General features: G+C 49.1%; 1 protein-coding gene across 1 annotated transcript in view; it reads left to right on the top strand.

The window, feature by feature from the left end:
• Window positions 1-24845, top strand: part of Ano9 (anoctamin 9) — a 32403-nt gene that overhangs the window by 3658 nt on the left and 3900 nt on the right. Inside the window, exons 2-15 of the mRNA XM_051145108.1 lie at window positions 15094-15168; window positions 15383-15508; window positions 15629-15753; window positions 16982-17028; window positions 17127-17185; window positions 17274-17347; window positions 17568-17702; window positions 17815-17911; window positions 18070-18130; window positions 18242-18324; window positions 18410-18514; window positions 18594-18746; window positions 18834-18870; window positions 19054-19165. Coding sequence (XP_051001065.1) covers window positions 15094-15168; window positions 15383-15508; window positions 15629-15753; window positions 16982-17028; window positions 17127-17185; window positions 17274-17347; window positions 17568-17702; window positions 17815-17911; window positions 18070-18130; window positions 18242-18324; window positions 18410-18514; window positions 18594-18746; window positions 18834-18870; window positions 19054-19165 — 1289 coding nt within the window. The remainder of the gene's footprint in view (window positions 1-15093; window positions 15169-15382; window positions 15509-15628; window positions 15754-16981; window positions 17029-17126; window positions 17186-17273; window positions 17348-17567; window positions 17703-17814; window positions 17912-18069; window positions 18131-18241; window positions 18325-18409; window positions 18515-18593; window positions 18747-18833; window positions 18871-19053; window positions 19166-24845) is intronic.

Here is a 24845-nt window from a genome sequence, read left to right as displayed (position 1 = left end):
GAGAATTTAGCACAGATTTATACATGGTGGGATGGGTACTAGGCATATAGGAATACAGTAGTACACACCCATGTGGGACTGTGGGTTCCTCACCAGAGTGCCTGGTAAGTATCTTTACAGGGGCTGGAGAGATGGCTCAGAGGTTAATAGCACTGGCTGCTCTTCCAAGAGTCCTGAGTTCAATTCCCAGCAACCACATGGTGGCTCACAACCATCTATAACGAGATCAGGCGCCCTCTTCTGGTGTGTAGGCATACATGCAGGCAGAATACTGTACAAATAATAAACCCATAAGTCTTTTTTTTTTTTCAAGTAACCATGTAAGATGTTGGATGCAGCTGGGCATGGTGACGCACACCTTTAATCCCAGCACTCTGGAGGCAGAGGCAGGAGGATCTCAGTGAGTTCAAAGCCAGCCTGGTCTACATAGCTAATCCAGGACAACCAGAGCGTCACACAGAGACCCTGTCTTGAAAAGCAAAACAAAACAAAAAATGTTGGATGCCAGCCAGGCATGGTGGCACATGCCTTTAATCCCAGCACTCAGGGAGGCTGAGGCAGGTAGATCGCTGTGAGTTAGAGGCCAGCCTGGTCTACAAAGTGAGTCCAGGACAGCCAAGGCTACACTGAGAAATCCTGTCTTGAAAAACCAACAACCAACCAACCAAACACCCTAGGTCATAGGGTTGCATGGAGATTTTGCTGTAAACTTTTATTGGTGAAACTCTCAGGAAATTTCAGGTTCCCATCTGGAAGAAGTAAGCCATATTTTTTTGTTTTGGTTTGGTTTTGGTTTTTTTGAGACAGGGTTTCTCTGTGTAAGCCCATATTCTAAGGTCATATACACGCAGGACTTAAGCATGGTTCATTGCTATTTTAACATTGTTATTTGAAAGTATTTCTGTATAAAAGGCAAGGCTGCCTCTACGTAGGCCAGTCTTCACAGGAAATGTCAGTTGGCCTGGGATTCTTGACTTTCAGCTGAGGAAGCTCTTTTCCTTTCCATGTCTCCTTACTTTTCCCCCCGTTTTTCTAGCCTTCCTTAATGTTTGCGACTTTTACAGTTTGTTAAAATACTCAACACCTGGGTATTGAACCTTGCTCGATGCACAAATGTAGACCAGGCTGGCCTCTGTCTTCTGGCAAACTGACGCTTGCCTCTGGGCCCCCTGCTGCCCATTACTCTGGTCACATTGCATTGACCCGGAGTTATCAGTGAATGGACAAGACCAGGCTAGAAAGGAGAGTAGGTCGGGATCTCAGTTTCCAGCCTGTGGAAAGAGCGTGACAACTGCATTGTCTGTGCCTGAGACGATAGCCTGTTTCAACATATGGCGAGGCAGAACCCAGTCCTGGTCGGCTGGCTCCCGGCTTATCCAGCAGCAGTGCCCGAGGGCGGCTGACTCCGAGCTATCCATCCTTTAGCGCCCCCTTCTTGTACCTCCCTTCCTTGCTCCCTTAGTGGAGTGACAGAGCTTCCCTAACGTGGGTGTTTCTCTCCAGCAGAGACCAGGCCCCTCCTTCCCAAGAATAGCTGGAGTGCCAAAGCCTTTTCAGAGAGCAAAGGCGCAGCTTTAATTCCAGACTGCCCTGGCGAGGGGCGGAGCCAAAGGCTGGCTGAGTCGAGGGCGTTCTCTGGGGCGGGCCAAGGGGCCCAGGCTTCTGGAAGGGCAGGTTGGGGCTGGACCAGGGTCAAGAGGCGGGGTTCCGGGTGGGCTGACATTACCGCCAGTGGGAGAGGTGGGGAGGGCGGGGCTAAGGGCCCGGGGCGGGGTCAGGGCTTGGAAAGGCTCCGGCGGCTGGTTGTGGGCGGTTCGAGGGCGGAGCCAGGACCTGCTCCGGGTGGGGCTGAGTTGCCTAGGGACTGAGCTGTGCAGCCGATAGGCGTTGGGTACAGTAGGCTCCTGCAAGGGCGTGGTCTAGGAAAGAGAGCCCGCCTTTTAGTTGGACCAAGCTACCCTGTGCAAACTTTGGTCCTCACTGCAGCGGCCTGGCTATAGGAAATTCTCCCAGATTTCCAACGCGTTACAAGTGTCTTTGGTTTCAACTATTTTGTGTGTGTGTGTGTGTGTGTGTGTGTGTGTGTGTGTGCGCGCGCGCGCGGGCTGGGGGGGCAGCGGGGTTTGAGACAGGGTTTCTCTGTGTAGCCTTAGTCTGTACTCTCTGTAGACCAGGCTGGCCTTGGAGGCACAGAGATCCACCTACCTCTGCCTCCCGAGTGCTGGGGTTAAAGGCATACACCACCACTCCCGCCTTAGTTTCACAACCTTTGAGTTTTAGTTTTGCTCCTTGTTTAGGAACAGAGATGCTCAAGTGAGGTAAGTTTGACGACTTCCACTCCCAACGCTACACAGGTTCTCGAAGCTTCTACCAGCACTGTAGGATTCTGCAGGTGCTCCCTCTGCTTGTAGGTTCACGCCTGTGTCTCACCTCCATCTTGTCTGCAGGTTGCGAAAGCCCTCACCCCAGTCCCTAGGGAGTGGGACACAGAGTGGCCTTTTCTCAGCTGTGAAGCCTCTAGTCAGAGACCCAAGGCTCTGGAACCAGGCAAGGGTTAAAGGAAACGGCCAGTTCCTGGGAAGGAGGGCGCCAAAGCTCACATGGGCATGGCTTGGCCTGGCTTCAGAGCCCAAGGTTTCCTTAGGCCCAAGGAATCACATTCACAGTGGGAAATAGCGGAACATTGGCGGAAATGCTTTCTTAAAATACCCTTGCAAGGAAAGGACTTAAAGCCTGTGTAAAGGAACAAAGCCTTATTTCTATGGGTGTGGCAAACCCGTAAAGCCCCAGGACACCTGCCGCATGAGGGGATTTGTTTGTTTGTTGTGTTTTGTTTTTTCAAGACAGGGTCTCTTTATGTGGCCTTGGCTGTCCTGGAACTCTGCAGACCAGGCTATAGACTAGGTCGCCTCTGCCTCCCAAGTGGATTAAAGGCCTGAAGCACCACGCCAGGCACTTGAGAGTTTTGTTTTTGTTTTTTCTTTCTCTTCCTTTTTCAAGACAGGGTTTCTTTGTGTAGCCCTGGCTGTCCTGGAATCCCTTTGTAGACCAGGCTGGCTTCAAACTCACAACGATCCACCTGCCTCTGCCTCCCTGAATGCTGGGATTAAAGGTGTGCGTCAGCCTGCCTGGCTACCTGAGAGTTTTTTTTTTTAAAGGAGCAAAGCAGAAAGAAAAACCGAGCAGTCCCTGTAGGGGTGCCCCACCCTATGTGCGAAAAATAAAAAGCCAGCTTCACAAAGAGAGTCCTGATAGGCAGGCAGCCTGAGAGCTGCACGAGACAAGGTTGGGAAGCAGCCCGGAGCATCCACTTAATGCTCACTCAGAGACATCTTGGTCGAAGCATTAGAGTAATCTATTACATCCAAACCATCAGGATTAAGAGACACATTCCTGAAGGCCTGGCGATCCTAGGGCAGGGGCACTTAGTGCTCATCCCCACCTGTGGAGTTTCATTGCCCCCTGGAGTCCTCGTTGGTCTGGTCATCCTGATCCACGCTGAGCCACTGGGTCCTGCTTAGCAATGGCTGCCTCTTGATGACCTTTGGCCCTTGGAAGGTGCCACGATTTGTAACTGGAGAAATGAGGAAGGAGACGGGAGGTCCATGGTCCACACGGAAGAGCCAGAGCCCCATGTGGCCAAAGTTCTCCGCCTAGAAAGGCAGGGTAGCACAGCCAACAGCCAAGGAGGCTGGGCCACACTTCACAGCAGGGCCTCATCCATGACGTCACCTTCACCAAGTCACCTATACCAAGAAAAAAGGCCAAAGAGCACAGCAAGTCTGGGGAAATAAGGTTTGTAATAACTAGAGCACAATATGATAATAAAACAGTTTAATAATAAAGATCACATTAATGTGTGTTTGTGGTAGAAAGTGTGAAAGAACAAGCTAACTTGCAGAATCAATGAATTAACTTGACATAAACACAAGTATCAACTGGTGAACCTACCTGTTCCACATATTTTTAAAGACTTATTTATTTATTTTGTATATGTGAGTGCTCTGTTTCCATGCACACCAGAAGAGGGAATCAGATTTCATTACAGAGGGTTGTGAGGCACCAGGTAGTTTCTGGGAATTGAACTCAGGACCTCTGGAAGAGCAGCCAGTGCTCTTAACCATGGAGGCACCTCTCCAGTCCTCCAGCGTTTTCATATTTTTCAACTCAGTTGAAATTTCATATGTTTCTATTTCTTCGTTGTTGTTATTGGTTTTTTGTTTGTTTCGAGACAAGGTTTTTCTGTGTAGCCCTAGCTGTCCTGGAACTCCCTCTGTAGACCAGGGGGGCCTCGAACTCACAGGGGCACCCTTGCTCTGCCTCCCGAGTGCTGGGATTAGTGGCATGTGCCACCACCTCCTGACCTTTGTTTTTCATTAGAAGCATTTTTCTTTTTCTTTCTTTTTTTTTTTTTTTTTTTTTTTTTTTTTTTTTTTTTGGTTTTCTGAGACAGGGTTTCTCTGTGTAGCCTTGATTGTAGTGGCATTTTTCTATATTCTCATGGACTGTATTCTTTTTTGTTTGTCTGTTTGTTATTTTGTGTCGTGGGATGGAACCCAGACCTCCAGTTTGTTACGCTGTTGACTTGAAGTCCAGCCCCAAAGCATAATTTTGGTTATTTTGTTTTTAGAGACAGGATCTCACTCAGCCTTGCCTATTTCTTGCAAGTGTCTGCAGTCAGGGAAAGGAGTACAGCCAAGGCTGGCCTTAGCACTCCCATCTGCAGAGAAGTTAAGCTAGGCTTCTTAGAGCTAGATCCCCCAGACTGACCAACAGCCTCAGCACTGTTTGCGGTGGTACCCATTAACTGTTCTGAAAGGGAAAATTCAACACAATAAAGATATCTAGAGAGCTATATCTTTTTTTTTTTTTGAGAGCTGTATCTTTCGTATCTAAAATTGTGAACCATCTAGATTTTCAGTAACAGGAGGAATCTGAATAAACACAGTTTATTTCACTCACTAAAACTTATGTTCCTACTAGGTTGGTGGTATATATCTGTAATCCAGAGTCCAGAAGCTGGTGTGAGCTGTATGGTAAATTTTAGTGAGACTTTGTCTCAAGCAATGAAAGAAGAAGGAACTAGAGAGAATGGCCCGGGGAACGTGTGTCCTGGGCAGGTTTATTTAAATGCTTAGCTATCAGGGATTGGAACTTTGGTAGGATTAGAAGGATTAGAAGGTGTGGCCTTGTTGGAGGAAGTGTGTTTCTGGGGGTTCTCTTTCTCTGCCTTGGGAACAGGATATAGCTCTCAGCTACAGTACCAGCACCATGCTTCCCACCATGATGATAACGGTCTAAACCTCTAAAACTGTAAGCAAGCCCCAATTAAGCGCTTCCTTTTATAAGAGTTGCCTTTGTTGTGGTGTCTTGTTTTTGTTTTTTGAGACAGGGTTTCCCTGTGTAGCCTTGGCTGTCCTGGATGCACTTTGCAGACCAGGCTGGCCTTGAACTCACATCAATCAGCCTGCCTCTACCTCCCGAGTGCTGGGATTAAAGGCGTGCGCCACCAAGTCAGGCTGTCATGGTGTCTTATCTCAGAAATAGAAGGATGACTAAGACAGCTACACAGCTCCCACTGTTGCGCCCCCCTCCCTCTCCCCAGTTTCCTGGTTTCTTCTCTTTGACCTCTCATAAGTCAGTCCTAGAGCCTGCTACTGCCCCTAAGCAGAAGTAGGGGCATGGCCTTCTTTCAAGAAACCTGAGCAAGTATACATCAACCCAGTGCCTGAACTGCAGGAGAGTAGTACATGGTGACACAGTGTTGAGCAGGTGACATCGGGGGCTTCCTGGCTGCCAGCCACCCTGTGATACTTTCAGAGATCCTGTCTTACCTATCAACTTTGTCCCTGTATCCTCAGCTTCATAGTGGTTTTCAGATGTGGCCCCTGACATGTGTGTCATGGGATTTACACCTCAGTGTCCTCATTATGTGCCCTCCCTGATGGAGGCCATTTACCCCCTGCCATCTTCAGTGTCCTTGGGCTGCTCCTATGTGTTGGTTACTCTGACACTGCAAATAGCCTTTTCCAGCAGCTATCTCGTGCAAGCTGCACAGCAGGGCTCATGATGTCAGGATCACAGACTCCGAGGCTTCAGGTTGTCACAGGAGCTCAGGTCTGAGAAGACAGGTCCCTATGAGCTCTACCTTCCCATCCCTTTGTCTCTTTTCTCTCTCTAGAGTCACCTGTACATTTGGAAGGCCATAAGTGCACTATGAAGATGTCTTGGGGACAGGTGCTACTGAGTACCTATCTATTGAGGTCATCTATGTCACTATTTTCTCTGGAAGGGGGCGTGCCATGGGCTCTACTTTGTAGCTAGTGCAGCCCTGCAGAGAGAATGAGAGGAGACCCAGGCTCTTTTGCCCTCTTGCCCCACCCTCACCTCTGAAAGGCAGGTGTTGGGGTTGTTGGACACTGGGAGGGATTTTCTTGGCGGGTTTGTTGCTGGCTCCTCCCCAGCACACTTGGGCAAGCTATCAGAGGAGAGGGCGGGGCAAATCACACACGGAAGTCAGGTAACAGCCGGCACTCTCATACCTGCCAGTGCCAGCATCCAGAGCCCCACGTTGACTCAGGGACCAGCCACCAGCATGCAGGTGAGCCTGGGTTTTGAGGGTACATGCCCGCAGCCCCTACAGCTGCCATCCTTCCCTGGAAGATTTGGTGGCAGGCTGTTCCCAATAACATGCCATTCAGGGAAAATGTGGCTAGAGTTGGATCAGAACTTATGGGGCAGGCTAAGGCTGGGGCATGACCCATGAAATAACTTTCTAGTCCTATCCTGGAATTCTGGAGATCCCTATGAAAGTGTGTGACTTAGAGCTTTTCTGCCAGAGTCATCTGTGCAAGTAAGGACACAGATGCTGTGGTGGAACCCCCAGATCTGTGCCTTGCTCTGAGGAGGAGGAACTCTGGGTGCCAGGTTAGACTGGCCTCGGCAGCTCTGTGCCGTGCTTTCTGGATCCTGCTCCAGGCAGCAGCCAGCTCTAATGCTGGACTTGAAGCCTAGGTGTAGAGCAGAAGGTAAGAAGTGGGGGGGGGGGGGAGTACTTTTTAGAAAGCACCATTTCCCCTTCTGTCAACAAAGATGGTCACCTGGGTCAGAGACCAGCGCTGACATCCCCAGGGAGGAGGCACAGGTGAGGTAGAGAGTGAAACCAACTTCCCACTCAGGCACTAGGCCTCCAGGTGTGGGCTGTGTGGGTGGCTGCTCCTTCTGCTTTTACTCAGTCTTCTTCTCTCTGGGCCTTCCAGACTCAGTTCTGGGAGCTGACTGCTCGTGCCAGCACATAGACACTTAACCTGGCCCCAGTATCCCCTTGCTAGCCTCTTCCCCTAGCTGGTGGCATAAATGAAGGGCATGAGCTTTGAGGACTTAAAGTTTAGATACTCAGAGGACAGGGGGTGGGGGGGGGGCCCAACTCCTGGTTGGGGCTGAGCCTGCCCTTTCACTGTTTAAATTTTTTCCATGGCTCTTTGTTGCTTTTGTTGAAGTCCAAGAAACCTGCCTTGATCTGGCTTCTGTGAACTTGTAGCCTCACATGATGGCTTTGTCCTTGCCCTTTATACTCCAGCAAAGTTGAAGTGCTAAGGACTAAGTCACCAAGAGTAGTGACTACCAAGTTCCCTGGGGTCAAACTGAGGCTTGCTGGCAGGTGCCTTTATCCACTGAACTATCTCACTGGTCCAGGGCTGAGTCCTCTGAGGGGTTAGGATTGAGTATCTGAACGGGTTGAGAACTGAGTAAAAACTAAATGCCATCTGCTGGGTGTGGTGTCAGAGGCCTTTGATCCCAGCACTCGGAGGCAGAGGCAGGCGAATCTCTGTGAGTTCAAGGCCAGCCTGGTTTACAAAGCGAATCTAGGACAGCCAAGGCTACACAGAGAAACCAAAAAGAAAACCAAACCAAAACCAAAACAAACAAAAACAAAACCCAAACCAAACCAAAACCCAAAGTGCCACCTGCCTCTCAGGGCTGACCCACACACTTTTCTCTTTCTCAGAAATGTAGCCCCAAACCTTCTTTGTTTAACTCCTACCCTATGAGGTAAAGATTGGGACCACCTCTCCCACCAGATAGGCCTGACTCCAGACTCCAGTCCCTGTGTGCTCTCACCCCACGCTCCACCCTCCAGGGCTCAGTACTGAATTGCCTTTTCAGTGTCTGGGGATAAGTATGGGCAAGCACACAAAAGGATGGACTTCTGGGAGACAGAAGGTTACAGACCACTGCAAGAAGAGATGGGGAGAGAGACAGCAGCCTCAGGAGTTCCCAGGAGGCAGAGGAAGCAGAGATGGTGGCTAGAAGGCAGCAGAGGTGGCCTCTGTGTTGCACACTGTGGTGGAGCAGGCGGAGGCCCCTGTGGACCATGAAACTGAAGCATGTTACAGGCCTCAGAGCACTAGCAAGGGAGGTAAACATGATCTTCAGACAAGGGTGGGCCACAACATGGTGTGCGAAGTGAGGTCCGCATGTCTTCACGCATGTGTACCGTGTACCCACAGCTCAGGCTTGGTTTGGAGATGGATGGAGCTGTATGCGCAGCTGTGCAGCTGAGGCCCAGTCCACTGTATGGCTTGTAAGACTGGAGGCAGGAAGGACCAGGGGGAAATGGCAGGAACCTGAGTGTGTGATTTCCTTAACTCTTTCCTGCCCGTGGATACTGCCGGGGCTATCTTTTGTTGCAGAGGTGATATATCCTTAGAGTCTATAGGTGAGAAAATTGAGTCTCTGAGGGACTGATGACGTCACAGCCAGGGAACCTGTCTGCCTGTGCTTGAATCCTAGTCTGGCTGTCTATGGCAAGGTTGAAACTGTAGATCAAAGGCCCCAGCTGAGTGTGTGGGGACAGCATTGTCCCTATCCTGGCGTTTCAGGACTCCACACAGCTTCTTGGAGGTGGATGCCAGGGGATTTGAATGCTCCAGGAACAGTGAGCAAGCTGCTTGGCTGGGGGTAAATATAATAGTGTCACAAGCCTGTCCCACCATGAACACAAGGGCCACATTGAGCTAGATGCTCATGGGTATCATTCACTTGGGATCAGCAAGATGTGGCCCTGGATACACTGGCTCTGGACGGCTGGACCTTGAAGGCTGGGGGCTGTGGCTGTGGATGGGTGGTTGGTAAGCCCAGCATGCATGCATGCAGAACTTAGTGGCCCGGCCTGTCTTGCTATAGGCTGGGAATGACAGAACCAGAGCACCCTAGGGGGATCTCTGGCGTAGCCGATTGGCCACTGTCCCTGTGCTATGGTGTCAGCTAAAACCCAGTGCAGCTCCCAACATGTGTATAGCTTTGCCATGGATATATAAACAGTGGTCCTGCCCAGAGTGGCTTCAGCCTACGCTGGCTCAAGTGACATCCCCAGCCCCGTGAAGCTCCAAGTACCTGCTTCAAAGTTGCACACACCTCCAGCAGGAAGGGGATTTCTTTCTTTCTTTTTTTTTTTTTTTTTCTGAAAAGTGGCAAGTTTTTTTTTTTTAAAATTTTTTTTTTAAATTAATTTATTCTTGTTACATCTCAATGTTTATCCCATCCCTTGTATCCTCCCATTCCTCCCCCCCCCAAGGAAGGGGATTTCTAATATAATTTTGGGGATGGCTCTTGGCCTCTTCGCCCAGGTATACTTTGTGGATGGTCTCTTCTTCCCAGGATCCCCCTCAATTTGTACTGCAGACTCCAACAGGTTTCTGGTTCTGTTCTAGGTCTTATCTCTGCTCTAATTTGTTCTACACATTTTCATGCTTTAGGCCCTTGATGATGATATTGGTTTATGGGAAAGAGGAGGCATGAGAGGACATCTACCCAGGTCCAAAGTCAAGCCTATTTCACTCACCAATTCTTCCCTTGTGGTGAGTGGATGCCTAGGCTGGGTGCCCCGGACATTAGGGTGCCCTGATTACCTATCCTGTTGGTTGGGATGGATGTCACCTTCTTCCCAAGTTGAGACACGGGTGCTCACCCTGTATTGCACCTCTGAGTGTGGGTTCCTCTCCTGGGGAAGTTTCTATCTCTGCCCACAATTACCTGGGTACACGTGCCTGTGGGCAGTGGATGGGAAAAGCCAAGTGCTGCCCAGGAGTCTGGGAGATGTTGTCAGAGTGAGAGCCAACAGAAATGGTCCTTGGGGAGCCCCGCTGGAGGAGGAAGTCTAGCACGCAGGGTACACACAAGCCCAAGAGATGGAGTTCTGAGGCCTGTGCTCCTTCCAGCAGCTAGATGGACATGCAGGCAGAGGCAGCACCTGCCCATCCTTGAACCAGGAGCTCCTTGGGTACGTGTGAGTGTGAGTGTGCACACTCACAGGGCTGCAGTAGGGTGTGGATTCAGCAGCAAGACAGACAAACGAACAAAACAAAGCAAAACCACCCTAGGTTAAATTGAATTTCAGATAACTTCTTTTTCCTAAGTATAAATATACCCAGGCAACACTGGGATATACTTATATCTAAAAACAAATAATCAGTGAAACAAAACAAGATTAAAAAAAAAAAAAGACCCAATAAACCCTTAATTGTGTTTTGTCTTGCTTTGAGATGAGGTCTTGCTATGTAGACCAGGCTGGCCTGGAACTTGCTATGTACATCAGGCTATGTACACATTCACAGCCACCCTCTCAATTGCTGGCATGTGCCACCATGCCCATCCCAAAGCCTGTTTGTCTGTCTGAAATTCCTACATGACTGGGTGGCCTGTATTTTACCTGGCAGCTCTTGGGCTGGCCTGTTGGAGCAGTATGGTGAGACTCCCTGGAGGAGGCAGGAGGAATGTGTTTGGGAAGAAGAGGGATTACAGGTTTGTGGGGCAGGGGAAGCAGGAACCAGACCTGGCATCCGGGTGACCTCAGGGATGGTAAGATGCAGTGTGAAAACAGAGGCAGGGGCCACTGAGGATGGGCACTGGAACTGGTAATGGGCTAAGCAAGACTCAGGTTCAGCGGGCCGTGGGGTATGACAAAGGCACCCTGAGAAATAGCTTCATTGGCTTCTGGGACTGTGGAGCCATAGGGTCTTTGCCACTCTGGAGTCCCTCTGGAGCGCCACCACCGACCCCTGCATTGCTCATAGGGACATGGATGGGATGATGTCACACACGCATGCAGAGTCAAGGGACACATGATGCATTACAAAGCCAACATCCGTAGCATTTGCCCTGTGTTGTCTCGTTAGGCAGTGCATCTGCCCATTCAACCCGTCCCTTGGCCTTTACGCCATTGGGTTTGGGGAAGTGCAACCTGCTCCAACCTGCCTGGCGGCTGGCTCCCACCTCCCCAGTTCTCCCTCCCTGCTTCCTACAGTCCACACCCTCAGGAAAGAAGCCCTGATGCCACTTAACTTCAGTCCTCAGGCACCTTGGTTGCTGAGAGTAGACGAAGTCCCAAGAACCCAACACCTTGAAGCCACTGAGACAGAAAGCAAAGCACCCATTGCTCTAACTCTGTTCCATCTGCAAGTATTCCTAAGAATATGCCATGTTCCTTGGAGGCTGAGAAAGGAAGAAGAAAACTCTGCCCAGGTCTGGGATCCATATTAAGACACTATTTAAGCGGGCATGGTGGTGCACGCCTTTAATCCCAGCACTCAGGAGGCAGAGGCAGGCAGATTACTGTGAGTTCAAGGCCAGCCTGGTATACAAAGCAAGTCCAGGCTAGCCAAGGCTACGCAGAGAAACCCTGTCTCAAAAAACAAAAAGAAAACAAAACAAGACACTATTTAAGTAAAACAAACAAAAACCCAGGCATACATACCATCCCATGACTGTAATCCTAGCACTCAAAGGATACAGGCAAGGTGATCAGAAATTCAAAGTCATTCTCTCTCCTTCTTCTTCTTCTTCTTCTTTTTTTTTTTTCCAAGACAGGGTCCCTCTGTGTTAGCCTTGGCCATCCTGGACTTGCTTTGTAGACCAGGCTGGCATTGAACTCACAGCGATCTGCCTGCCTCTGCCTCCCAAGTGCTGGGATTAAAGGTGTGTGCCACCACGCCTGGCCATTCTCCCCTTCTAATGAGTTTGGGACCTGGGTTACCTGAAACTCTGGGTCAAAACCTCAAAAACAAACAAGCAAATTGGCTTGGGTATATGGCTCAGTTAGTAGAAGCTTGCCTGCCACACATGAGACCCTGAGTTCAATCCCTAAAGCATAGGTAAGGTAACGTCTGCCAGTAATTCCAGGGCCTGGAGGTAGAGGCATGAGGATCAGCAGTTCAAGGTCTTCATTGGCTACACAGTGAAGTTAAATCACTATATGACACCCTGTTTCAAAAAATAAAACAATTGCAAAAAATCTGGCTTGATTCCCAGCACCCACATAAATGGCTCCAGTTCCAGAGAATCTGATGCTCCCATTTGACCTCCAAAGGGATCAGGCACGCACATAGCAAATAGATATACATGAAGGCAATAAAAATAAATAAAGATATAAAATCAGGTGTGGTGGCATACACTTTTAATTCCAGAACTCTGGAGGCAAAGGCAGATGGATCTCTGAGTTCAAGGCCAGCTTGGTCTATCCACATTGTGAGTTCTAGGCTAATCAGGGCTACATTGTGAAACTCCCACCCCTCTCTCTCTCTCTCTTTTTTTTTTTTTTGGTTTTTTGAGACAGGGTTTCTCTGTGTAGCCTTGGCCATCCTGGACTCACTTTGTAGACCAGGCTGGCCTCGAACTCACAGCGATCCGCCTGCCTCTGCCTCCCAAGTGCTGGGATTAAAGACGTGCACCACCACGCCCGGCTTTCTTTTCTTTTTTCTTTTTTGGTTTTTCGAGACAGGGTTTCTCTGTGTAGCCTTGGCCATCTTGGACTCACTTTGTAGACCAGGCTGGCCTTGAACTCACAGCGATCCGCCTGCCTCTGCCTCCCGAGTGCTGGGATTAAAGGCGTGCGCCACCACGCCCGGCTCCCGCCCCTCTCTTTTAGTTTTTTGAGACAGGGTTTTTCTGTGTTATCTTGACTGTCCTGGACTCACTTTGTAGACCAGGCTGGCCTTGAACTCACATCAATCTGCCTGCCTCTGCCTCCCAAGTGCTGGGATTAAAAGCGTGCACCACCACACCTGGTGAAACCCTGTCTTAAAACAAGAAAAAAGCATGGGTTGGAGAGACAACTCAGTGGTTAAAAGCACTTGCTCTTTGAAGTGACCAGAGTTTAATTCCCAGAATCCACATGGCAGCTCACAACTGTCTGTAACTCCTGCTCCAGATGACCTGACATGCTCACACAGACGCAGCTATGCAGACAAATAAATAAGAAAGATAGAAAGGAAGGAAGGAACAAAGAGGCAGGTTGGAGAAATAGCTCAGTAGCTAAGAGCACTAGCTGTTCTTGAGAGGATCTGAGTTTGATTCCCAGCACCCACATAGAATGCTTACAAACTTCTGTAAGTTCAGTTTTAGAGGACCCAATACTTCTTCTGGCCTCTATGGGCAGCAGGGTTACACACAGTACACAGACATACATGAGGGCCAAACATCCATACACACAAAATAAATAAAAATTTAAAAAGCAAAGTTTTACTTGTTAATTGCTTTTTATTTTATTGAAAAACAAAAAGTATATTGTGCTAGGGACTAGAGAGATGGCTCAGTGGTTAAGAGCAATGAGTACTCTCCCAGAGAACCCTGGTTTAGTTCCCAGCACCCACATGGTGCCTCACAAAAATCTGTAACCCATCTGGTCCCTCTGTGTCACCTTCCCAGTTCCAGTGGATCTGATGCTCTCTTTCTGGTTTCCATGGACACCAGGGATGCACATGGAACACAGACTTACATGTAGGCAAAACACCTATCCTATGAACATTAAACAAACAAACAAACAAACTGTATCATGCTTGATGTAGACTCCTAAGGTTTGTTTTTGTAAAATCAAGCTTGTTTGAGATTTTGAAGGCCGTTCTGGTGTCTCCCAGGCATCAACTAGCTTCCCATGACTAAGTCTCAGGAGGCACTTGTACTGCCCAGAACTTAGCCAGATACCCTTGTGTCTGGTCCCTCAGGATTCCGTGTAGCTTTTAGTCACCACTTTCTTAGCTTGCTCTTGAGATATTTCTTCCTCTTGTCCTGGTGACATGACTCCTGGACTCTTCACATGGCCCTCTGAACTCTGAGGATTTAACGGTTGGGTGCACTAGGGGCTTCAGGCAGCAGGACCCGCACTCACCTCTACATCCTGCCGTGCATCCCTGGCTCCCAGGCATATCAGGGCAACCACAACCTTCCTCACACGGATTGGGTGACACTGGTGCCCACTGTTTCTCACGCTCGCAGCTTTCTCTAGTCACTGGATGCAGCCCCCACAGTGGGCAAAGATAAAAGCCCACCTCCCAGAAAATCTGAGATCTCACTGTGGTCCAGTAGTCAACAAGTCAGAAAAACCTCAAGTCCTTCAGGTTCCACCTGGGGCTCTCAGCGATGGGGAATATGCCTGACCTGAGTTTCCTGTAGATGTGGCCTGGCCACGGGGTCTAGTACTGTTCAATTAAAAACCCAGTGCAAGCCTTTACTCCCAGCACTTGAGAGGAAGAGACAGGTGGATCTCTGTGAGTTGGAGGCCAGCCTGGTCTACAAAGAGAGTCTAGGACAACCAAAGCTACACAGAGAAACCCTGTCTCAAAAAAACCAACAAAAACAACAAACAAAAACCCAGTACAAAATGTGCCCCAAGTGTGTATGCATCCCCAGTGTCCCCAGACATCTTCAGACTCTTATAATGTGTGTTGCTGGTGTCTCCTAGCCCTCTGACTCTCCTTGATTGTCCTATGGTTGCCATTTCTTCACCCATCAAGTGTTCACCGGACCCCTTTCAGTGATATCCCTGTGAGCCACTGTCTACTGTGAAGGAATGGCATGGGCCACCTTTTAAGGCCCTGAAAGAAGTCCTTGGTGTTTCCACACAGACTTCTCTGCTTGTGTTACACCTGTCACCTTCTGCTACCTTGTGACATCCTCAGCCTAATCTCAACCAGGGATTGCTTCTTTGCCACTAGTTTCTGATAGACCAGTCCCCAGCTTGGGGACTGTTCAGAGAATGTAGGAAGAGGCTTGTGAGAGGCTTACATGCTCACCTCCCCATTTTTTTCTGTCCCTCAGGGTGATGATAACTTCCAGATCTTGGTGGAGTCAGAAGGGGACCACTTGCCACTGATGGAGATGGGCAGTTGTAAGGTAGGTCTGCTCAGCTCTCCCAGGCTCAATTCCACCTGCCTCCTTGGTGTATCCTGTGCTTGGTTATGGTCCCACACCTCCTCCTATATAGCCCATGTGCTAGGCTGAGTTCCCGTCCCATGCCCTCTCCCATCCTGTGTCTTGTGCTGGGTTCCAGATCTTACACCCCCTCCTGCCTGTGTCTAGGGGTCTACCCCATACCTTATCCCTCCAGCTTGAGGCCTCTAATCAATGGGATTGTGTCCTGGTGGCTGATCTCCAGACCCAGAAAATCCAGAAGCAGGTTCAGAGGCAACAGCAGTTCCTAGAGAAGCTCGAGAGCAATGGCTTCCACTTCAAGGTGGGCTGGTTTGCGTCCGGGGCCAAGTCATGGGCCAGAGAGTCATGGGGGATGTCATGCCATCGTATACCCGAGGACCAGGGCATTGGATGATAAGTTGGTTCCTCTGTGGCTCCCAAGATAATAAAGGACCAGAAGAAGGTGTTCTTTGGCATCCGAGCTGACAGTGGTATCTTTGACCTGTACCGGACTCTCCTCATGAAGCCTGAAGATCCTCACCAGCATCCCGTCCCAGCTACCACAAGGTGAGGATGTATTGCTGAGCCAGGCCAGGAGGACCCTTGCCCTGTGACCAGGCAGAACAAAAGCTGCATCCCATCTGAGGTAGGAACCCAGCTCCACATTGTCTTAGTGTGGGTGTCACAGGGGATCGGACCCCACTCTGTGCCTCAGTTTTGCATTTTGCAATAGTAATAACGACAGCCTCACGTCTTGACACCCTGTGAGAACTCTTTATCACAGTTATCCCAGAGATCCAGAGTCAAAGTCAGCGGTGGAGCTGGGTGTGGTGACTCCCAGCACTCGGGAGGCAGAGGCAGGCAGATCTCTGTGAGTTCAAGTCCAGCCTGGTCTACAAAAGCCAGGGCTGTTACACAAGAAATCCTGTCTTGAAAAGCCAAAACAAAACAAAAACAACCCCCAAAGTCAGCAGCAGCAGTCACTCCTCTGGACTCTGAGGTCTTTATCTCCCATAGACCCCTTTCTGGACATCTGGTCCTCAGTATCTGTCAAGAAGAGCCTCCTGTGTCCCCAGTTGCCTTCACACCCACAAACACTAATGTCCCCCCTTCTGGTCCTGTGTTACCTACACATAGCTTCAGGAAGAGCTATCTGGGGGGTGGGGGGTGGCCTGGCTGTGTGACTCTGGCAAAGGACAGCCAGGGAACTGGGTACCAGGCAACAGGGTCCTGTGAACACAGAATTTTCTGGTATTGGGGAGAAATGAGGGGGAAATCATAAAAGCAGAGGCACCTTGCCAAGGTGGAAGGGGCGGGGATGAGGGAAGAAAGACAGCCTTGTGGGAGGGAAGTTCTGTGTGTTTGCTCTCAGATACTTAAGATGTGTCTGAGGATGGCTCCACAAACGCCTGTATAGCCTCAGGCAAGTTACCCTAACTTCTGAACATCAGTTTCCACATAAGCAGAATGACTCATGAACATGGAAGAAGGTTTGTGCCGCTAACACTCGGCACGTATAGGGGAGTGTGGTCAGAGGTTGCGGCTCTCGAGCCTGCATCTGGGAGAGATGTGGAAGCCTGCGAGTAAAGACCTCATCGCATTTTGGAGGCCAGGCAAATCTGACCTGAGCAAGCTTTTTCAGGGTGATTTATGGACTCTGGGTTCTGGTCAGTTTTGGTGGGGTGCCTCTTCTAGAACAGAGAGGGCCCGGGTGTGTGGAGAAGAGCGCCTTTAGGGGCAGGGTTCCCTAGCTTCTCATGGGGCCATTTCTGATCCTGAGATTCTTGGGTTTCAGAATCCGAATTGTGAGCTTTGTTGTGAACAACAAGAGGAAACTTGGTGGTGAGCACAGCCGGGCAGGTGGCCAAGGAGGGTGCTGCTGTGGGCTGGATCCTCTTACCCTTTACTGCTCTCTGACTGGGGCTCCCTGTAATCCCTAGAGACCTTTGAGGACCTGGTGAAGGATGGGGTTTTTGAGACCATGTTTCCTCTGCACGAGGTGAGGGGTAGACCAGCTCAGAATGGGCCTGAGGGTGGGAACCTGAGGCAGAAAGCCAAGCTCTCATTTTCCATCTCCCCGGACACAGGGGGAAGAAGACCTGAAGAGAAAATGGGCCCGATGGAGAAACATGTTCCGGAAACAGCCGATTAATGACATCAGGTAATACCACACCGAGCAGCTCCCCTGTGGACCACAGACACATCTGTGCTCAAACCAGATAACCTGTGGCCCAGCAAATCCAGTCCTGACAGAAACGGTCCCCACTTAGCTCGAGGCTAGCAGTAATCTCCCTCCTACCCTCTCCCATAGCAGCGGGGGAGGGGGGGGATTGCGGGGAGGGGAGTGGGAGGGTGGCCTTGATGGGGAAGCTTTCCCACAGGAACTACTTTGGCGAGAAGGTGGCTCTGTATTTTGCCTGGCTTGGTTGGTACACCTACATGTTAGTGCCTGCTGCTCTGGTGGGCCTCGTTGTCTTTCTGAGCGGCTTTGCTCTGTTTGATTCCAGCCAGATCAGGTAGGTTGGGGCCTGAGGCTTGTAGCCTCATTGTGGGCCAGGCAGGGAGGTGAGAGGGAGCCGGGATGGACCCTGCATCTGAAAACCACCAATCTTGCCTCTACACTCACAGCAAAGAGATCTGTAGTGCCTACAACATTTTCCTGTGCCCCCTCAGCGACTACAGCCGCAAATACCACCGGCTCTCAGAGATGTGTGCTTTTGCAAAGGTTTGATGCTACCGGAGTCTTTCCAGGGCTTACGCAAGGGTTGGCACAGTATGTCCATCTGGAAGTGGGGAAGATAAGGCACCTGAGTGCCCTGAAGAGCCACTAGGGGATGTGGGTAGGAGGCTCGGCACAAAGAAACCCTTCTGCTCCTTTCCCAGCTCACGCATCTCTTTGACAATGAGGGTACCGTGATGTTTGCCATCTTCATGGCTCTGTGGGGTGAGTTGCTGCTGGGAATCCTTGGAGGACCCTAGGGCCAACCAAACTGGGCTCTTGAGCCACCTCAGCTCACCCCAGGTGCGCTGTGACACTTCTCTGTGCTGACTGCAGCCACAGTGTTCCTGGAGATCTGGAAGCGGAAGCGTGCCCGTGTGGTCCTAACCTGGAACTTGTACGGATGGGACGAGGAAGAGGTAAAGGCCAGGGCTCCCTTCCAGCATCCCGTGTGGTCCATACCTGTCTCCCTCGTGTCTGAGGTGTGTCTGGTGGCCTCCCTAGGAAGAGATGGCCCTCGAGCTCATTAACTATCCTGACTACAAGCTGATAAAACATCATCACTCCTACCTGAGCAGCACCATCATCTTGATCATGTCCCTGTTCATGGTAGGATTTCTGGGACTTATGGTAAGGGCCAGGGACCCAGCTATCCCCACTCTTCATGCCTAGCCCCAACCCTTTGCAGATCTGTTTCATGATTGGCATGGCCCATGTGCTGGTTGTCTACCGTGTGCTGGCTGCTGCTCTCTTCAGCAGCTTCCTGAAGGAGCAGGTGATCACTGTTGTGGTGGCGACTGGGGCTGTGGTACACTATGTCATCATTGTCATCATGACTAAGGTAGGGGTCAGGCAGGGGAGGCCCTGGGTGCGGGCTGGGCTCCACTGAAGTCCTAGATAAGTCTCACTTTGTTCCTTCCTCCCTCAGGTCAACAAATACGTAGCCCTGAAGCTTTGTGACTTTGGTGAGAAGACGCCAGCCTCTCTCTGGGAACTGGGGAGGACTCAGGGCTGAGAGTCATAGAGCTGTGATCAGACATGGGGCGGTGGGGTGTTTCCCAGCTCTTCTGGGGTCTCTTACTTGAGAGGTGTAGGTGATACTGTCTCATTGGTCAAGAGAAAGACAAGATGGCCATATCTCATTCCAGAGGATCCCAGGACCTTTTCGGAGAGAGAGAGCAAGTTCACTGTCAAGTTTTTCACCCTGCAGTTCTTTGCCCACTTCTCATCTCTCATCTACATTGCTTTCATCCTGGGCAGGTACGGCCCCTTGCCCTATATGCCTGCCCTCCACCCCAGGCCCCAGGTCCTTCAGTCTCAGCCCTCTTTACCTATTTCTTGCCTTTAAAAGTGGCCAGATTGGGGGTGGGGGGGGGGGGGGGGGGTGGGGGGGTGGGGGCGGGGAGCTGGAGAGATGGCTCAGAGGTTAAGGGTACTGCCTGCTCTTCCAGAGGTACTGAGTTCAACTCTCAGCAACCGCATGGTGGCTCACAAACATCTAGGATGAGATTTGGTGCCCTCTTCCGGCGTGTAGATGTATGTTCAGGCATAACACTGTATACTTAATAAATAAATCTTAAAAAAAAAAAAAAAAAAAAAGTAGCCAGATCAGGTGTAGTGGCGCCTGCTTGGAATCCCAGCACTCTGGGAGGCAGAGGCAGGCAGATTGCTGTGAGTCTGAGGCCAGCCTGGTCTACAAAGCGAGCTCAAGACAGCCAAGGCTACACAGAGAAACCCTGTCTTGAAAAACTAAACAAAAAAAAAAAAAAGAAAAAAGAAAGAAACTCAATATAGAGCCATACCTTTTGTGGTCCTGGGCTCCAGAGGTGACACAGGCCAGTCTGGTGGGTTTCTTGTTTGTCCGTGCTTACCTGCACACAAGCACCTACTACTAAGGTGGTTCTGCCATGTCAGTAATTAGCTTTTTACATGGAAACATCCAGGTGTCTCTGCTGAGTGTCCCATATTCTACACACCTTTTGTGGGGGTGCTGTGTTTCATGAAGAAACTACATGCATATCCCCTCACCTTCCTGAGTTACATGAGCCATTTTTGGTGCATCCAGTGTGCACCGTTTTATTTTCATTGATGCTTTCTGTATGTGCTTAGACGTTATAAGATGTGCTAAGATAGCCAGGTGTAGTGACTCACGCCTTTAATCCCAGCACTCCAGAGGCAGAGGCAGGTGGATCCCTGTGAGTTCCAGGCCAGCCTGGTCTAGGACAGCCAGGGATACACACAGAGAAACCCTGTCTCAAAAACCAAACCAAACCAACCAACCAAACAAAGATGTGCTAAGATGTTGTATCACCAGTTCATCACAAACTTCTCACCAAACCTCCCAGCGTGTTCAAAGATTTGGGAGTCCCTTAGCCTGTCCTGTTCTTGAAGTTCATTCCTGGTGGTTTGTCCCTGTTACCTGCCTGCACCGGGTCAAGCCTGAGCCCTCTCACAAAGAGCAGTTCTTCTTTACGTTCTTTAACGGAGTACAGCTGTCTTCATGCAGGTCCTTTTTTTTTTTAAAGATATATTTATTTATTTATTTATTTTATGTGTATGAGAAGAAGGAATCAGACTCCATTACAGATGGAAGAGCAGCCAGTGCTCTTAACCTCTGAGCCATCTCTCCAGCCCCTTGTGTGAATTTCATTTCATGCTGGTTATTTCCTTCTCTCTCCTTTCTTTCTTTTTTCTTTTTTTCCTTTTCTTTCTTTCTTTCTTTTTTTTTTTTTTTTTTTTTGAGACAAGTTTTCACTATCCTTAGTGTTCTTGCTTCAGTGTGTTGAGTGCCAGGCTATCAAGCCTCTGTCTTTAACCCCTGGCTGTGACTGATATTTTCTCAAGCCCTACTCCCCAGGAGTTTGGTTTCCTTCCTTCTTTTGTCTTTTTTTTTTTTTTTTTTTTTCTCCTTTGAGTTACGGTCTCTGTATAGTCTGTGCTGGCCTGGAATGTGGCCTGTAGTCCAGGCTGGCCTGGCCTGGCCTGGAACTTGTGACTATCCTCCTGCTTCTGCCTCTCAAGTGCTGAGATTACAGCTGTGTGCCACCACACACACACAGCTTCTAGTGGTTTTCCTGCATGAAGGAAAACCAGTGCAGCCTGATGTGACTTTAGGTAGCTCTCAGTGCTGTCAGCTGATTGGGCCACGTTCTTCACTTGCTTATTTTGACTTTCCAATCATATGTCCTCAAACTGCACTTTTTCCTTTGCAGATTTGTACTAGTGTGCTCTATATTTCTCTTGCCATTTACAAGTCGTTCCAGCACCGTGTTAAGTAATAGCTACCATGAATCTTTTTTTCTTTTCTTTTTTTTTTTTTTCTTCAGTTTTTTGAGAAAGAGTTTCTCTGTGTAACAGCCCTGGTTATCTTGGAACTCTCTTTGTAAACCAGACTGGTCTTGAATTCAGACATCCACCTGCCTCTGCCTCCCAAGTGCTGGGATTAAAGGCGTGCACTGCCACGCCCAGCTGCTATCATGAATCTTAATGGAAACGCTTCTAAGATTTCACTGTTAAAAATGGACACTTGTGGTTTACAACAGTTTACAGTTTTTGCCACGTTATGGAAAGCAAATGGTCTTATTGCTGTTGTTTGTTTGCTGGTTTTGGAATAGGTTTGCAGCCTGGCTGGCCTCAAACATGCTATGAAGCCAAGGATGGCCTGAGTGTTGGGCTTGCATGTTTGAGCAACTACAGCTGGTGCTTTGCTTGCTTGTTCTGAGACAGGCTTTTTACTTTGTGTTCTTATTCAGGGCAGGCCTGCTTCAGCCTTTTGAGTGCTGGCAGTGGAGGTGTGAGCCATCACATATGACTTGAAAGCAGATACTTTTAAACACAAAATGACACTATGTGCAGTTTCCATGGAGAGAAACTGAGGTGGTGTTCAGTTGTCTGGAGGCATCTGAGCCTAAGAAGGTGCTTGTGTGAGGCTAAGCCTGTGCAAGCCTAGGGTAGCGTGCCCCAGGGTACTGTCCTCTTATGCCATTTCTTTTCTGTTTTTCTTAGTTTCTATTCTATTGCTGTGATAAAACACTATGGCCAAGGAATCTTATAAAAGAAAGCATTTGCTGGGCAGTAGTGATACACACCTTTAATGCTAGCACTTGGGAGGTACAGGCAGGTGGATATCTGAGTTCAAGGCCAGCTGGGTCTACAGAGTGATTCCAGGACAGTCAGGGCTATTACACAAAGAAACTCTGTCTCAAAACACCAAAATAAAAAAAATAAATAAATAAAAAGTAAAAAAGCATTTAATTTGAGCTGGGTGTGGTGGTGGACACCTGTAACCCCAGCACTCAGGGGGGCAAAGGAAAGTAGATCTCTGTGAGTTCAAGGCCAGCCTGGTCTACAAAGCAAGTCCAGAACAGCCAAGGCTGCACAGAGAAACACTGTCTGAAACCACCACCACAACCCCCAAAAAGAAAAGAAAGCATTTAATTTGGCCTAAGATGTTAGAGGCTTAAAGCCCATGATGGCAGAGCAAAGAAGACACAGCTGAGAGCTCACATCTTGATCCACAACCAGGAGGCAGAAAGAGCGAGCACTGGGAATTGCACTAGTCTTTCTTTCTTTCTTTCTTTCTTTTTTAAGTTATTTACCTTTTATTTTGTGTGCATTGGTGTTTGCCTGCAAGTATGTCTATGTGAGAGTGTCAGATCTTGGAGTTACAGTTTGTGAGCTGCCATGTGGTGCTGGGATTTGAACCTGAGTCCACTGGAAGAGCAGTCAGTGCCCTTAACTGCAGAGCTGTCTCTCCAGCCCCCTGAGCCAGGTTTTGAAACCTCAAAGTCTGCTCCAGTGACTTCCCTCTAACAAGGCCATACCTCCTAATCCTTCCTAAAACTAGGGACCAAATATTCAAACATATGTGTGGGCGTGGGGGGATGCATTTTCATGCAGACTGCAGCCTTCCACACTCTGGCCCCCATAGGCCTAGAACCATACCAAAAATGCCAAATGCATTTAGTCCAGTATTAGAAGTCTCTACAGGCTTTCAGTGTCAATGTTGTTTAATGGTCTGAAGTTCAAAGTCTTCTGACACCCATGGGAATCTTAACTTCCTGTAAAACAAAAAAGCAAATCGCACACTCCCAACATGACACATATACATTACTGCTGTGAAGAGGAAGGAGAGAGACATAGTGAAGAAACACTGGACAAAAGCAAGACGGAAATCCAGCAGGGCACACTTCAAATCCTGCAGCTCCACGTCCACTGTCAAAGAGATTAGCTGTCTCTATCTGTCCAGCTTTGCTGCCTGCAGCACACTTCTCTCTCTTGGGCTGGGTCTACTCCCTGCACGTGGCTCTCCTTGGCAGATACCCTATGGCTCTGGCCCCTGTAACAGCTCCGGCTTCACTTTCGCAGCTTCCTGCACTGGTCTCCCAGGGCCTTATGCAGAGACTCCCCTGCCACATGCCCAGGCACAATAAGTCTCCTTAACTCCAGAAGGGGATTCCACAATCCCTAGCTTGCACATTACCTTTTATGACTCTAAAGCCAAAACAATATGGAGGACGCTGCCATACTTGACTACTGACATGGGGTGAACTCTGGAGCCCATAAATCACGTTCATAGCAGTTCTGATTTATTGTTGCCTTCCCCAGCTGCCACTAGACAGGGTTTTTATTGTGTAGCCCTGGCTGTCTTGGAACTCACTCTGTAGGCCAATCTTGCCTCAACCTTGAACTCACAGAGATCCACCTGCCTCTGCCTCCCAAGTGCACTACCACACAGCTGGTGTTGCTTTCTTTCTTTTTTTGTTGGTTTTTTTGAGACAGGGTTCCTCTGTGTAGCTTTGGCTGTCCTGGACTCACTTTGTAGACCAGGCTGGCCTCGAACTCACAGCGATCTGCCTATCTCTGCCTCTCGAGTGCTGGCATTAAAGGCGTGCACCACCACTGCCTGGCTTGTTGTTGCTTTCTAAGAGCAGAAAAGTCCTTAGGCCTTTTCTTTCCACAAGTTGGAAGCTTAGCTGGGTGGAGTCTTGCTTTGAGTTCCTCTTGCCTTTATTCCATTTCTGATCAGGCCTCTCTTTCTCTCTCTCTCTCTTTTTAAAAGATTTATTTATTTATTATGTATATAGTGCTGTGCCTGCATGTATATCTGCACACCAGAAGGGGACCTTAGATCACATTATTTGTGGTTATGAGCCACCATGTGGTTGCTGAGAATTGGACTCAGGACCTCTGGAAGAGCAGACAGTGCTCTTAACCGCTGAGCCATCTCTCCAGCCCCAGAATCAGGCCTCTCTATAATCTTACCTCTTTCAGCACAAGCCTTGACTCCAACATTAAATTTCCCGGTACTCTTTTTCTCTTTAAGATGTATATTTTGGCTGGGCAGTGATAGAGCAAGCCTTTAATCCCATCGCTCAGGAGGCAGAGGCAGGCAGATCTCTCTGAGTTCGAGGCCAGCCTGGTCTACAAAGTGAATCAAAGACAGCTAGTACAACAAGAGAAACCCTATCTCAAAAAAAAAAAAAAAAAAAAAAAAACAAAGTATATTTTACATTTCTTTTTACCCTGCTTGCTCTTTTTCATTGTAGACTCGCATAAGAATGATTACTAATAATCATTAGGCTGTCTTGAAACCTCTTCCACCAAGGTGGTGTGGTAGCACATGCCTGTAATTCCAGCACTTGGGAAGGCAAAGTCAGGTGATCTCTGTGAGTTTGAGACCAGTCATGTCTACAGAGCGAGTCCAGGACAGCCAAGGCCACACAGAGAAAAATGTGTCTCCAGAAAAAAAAAAAAAGAAAGAAAGAAAAAGAAAGAAAGAAAAAAAGAAAAAAGGAAAGAAATTTCTTCCACCAGGAAAATTAGTTCAGTATTTTTTCATTTAGCCTCAGGCCAGTTTTTAGAACAAGGGCAGAAAAAGACACTTTTTTTTTTTTTTGCCAAAATATCTCAAGAATTGTGTCTAGCCACGTTGCTCATA

Source organism: Acomys russatus, chromosome 5 (assembly GCF_903995435.1).
Source record: "Acomys russatus chromosome 5, mAcoRus1.1, whole genome shotgun sequence".
Taxonomy (NCBI): Eukaryota; Metazoa; Chordata; class Mammalia; order Rodentia; family Muridae; genus Acomys; species Acomys russatus.
Note: the sequence above shows the minus strand (reverse complement) of the source record. Positions and strands in the feature narration are given on the sequence as shown.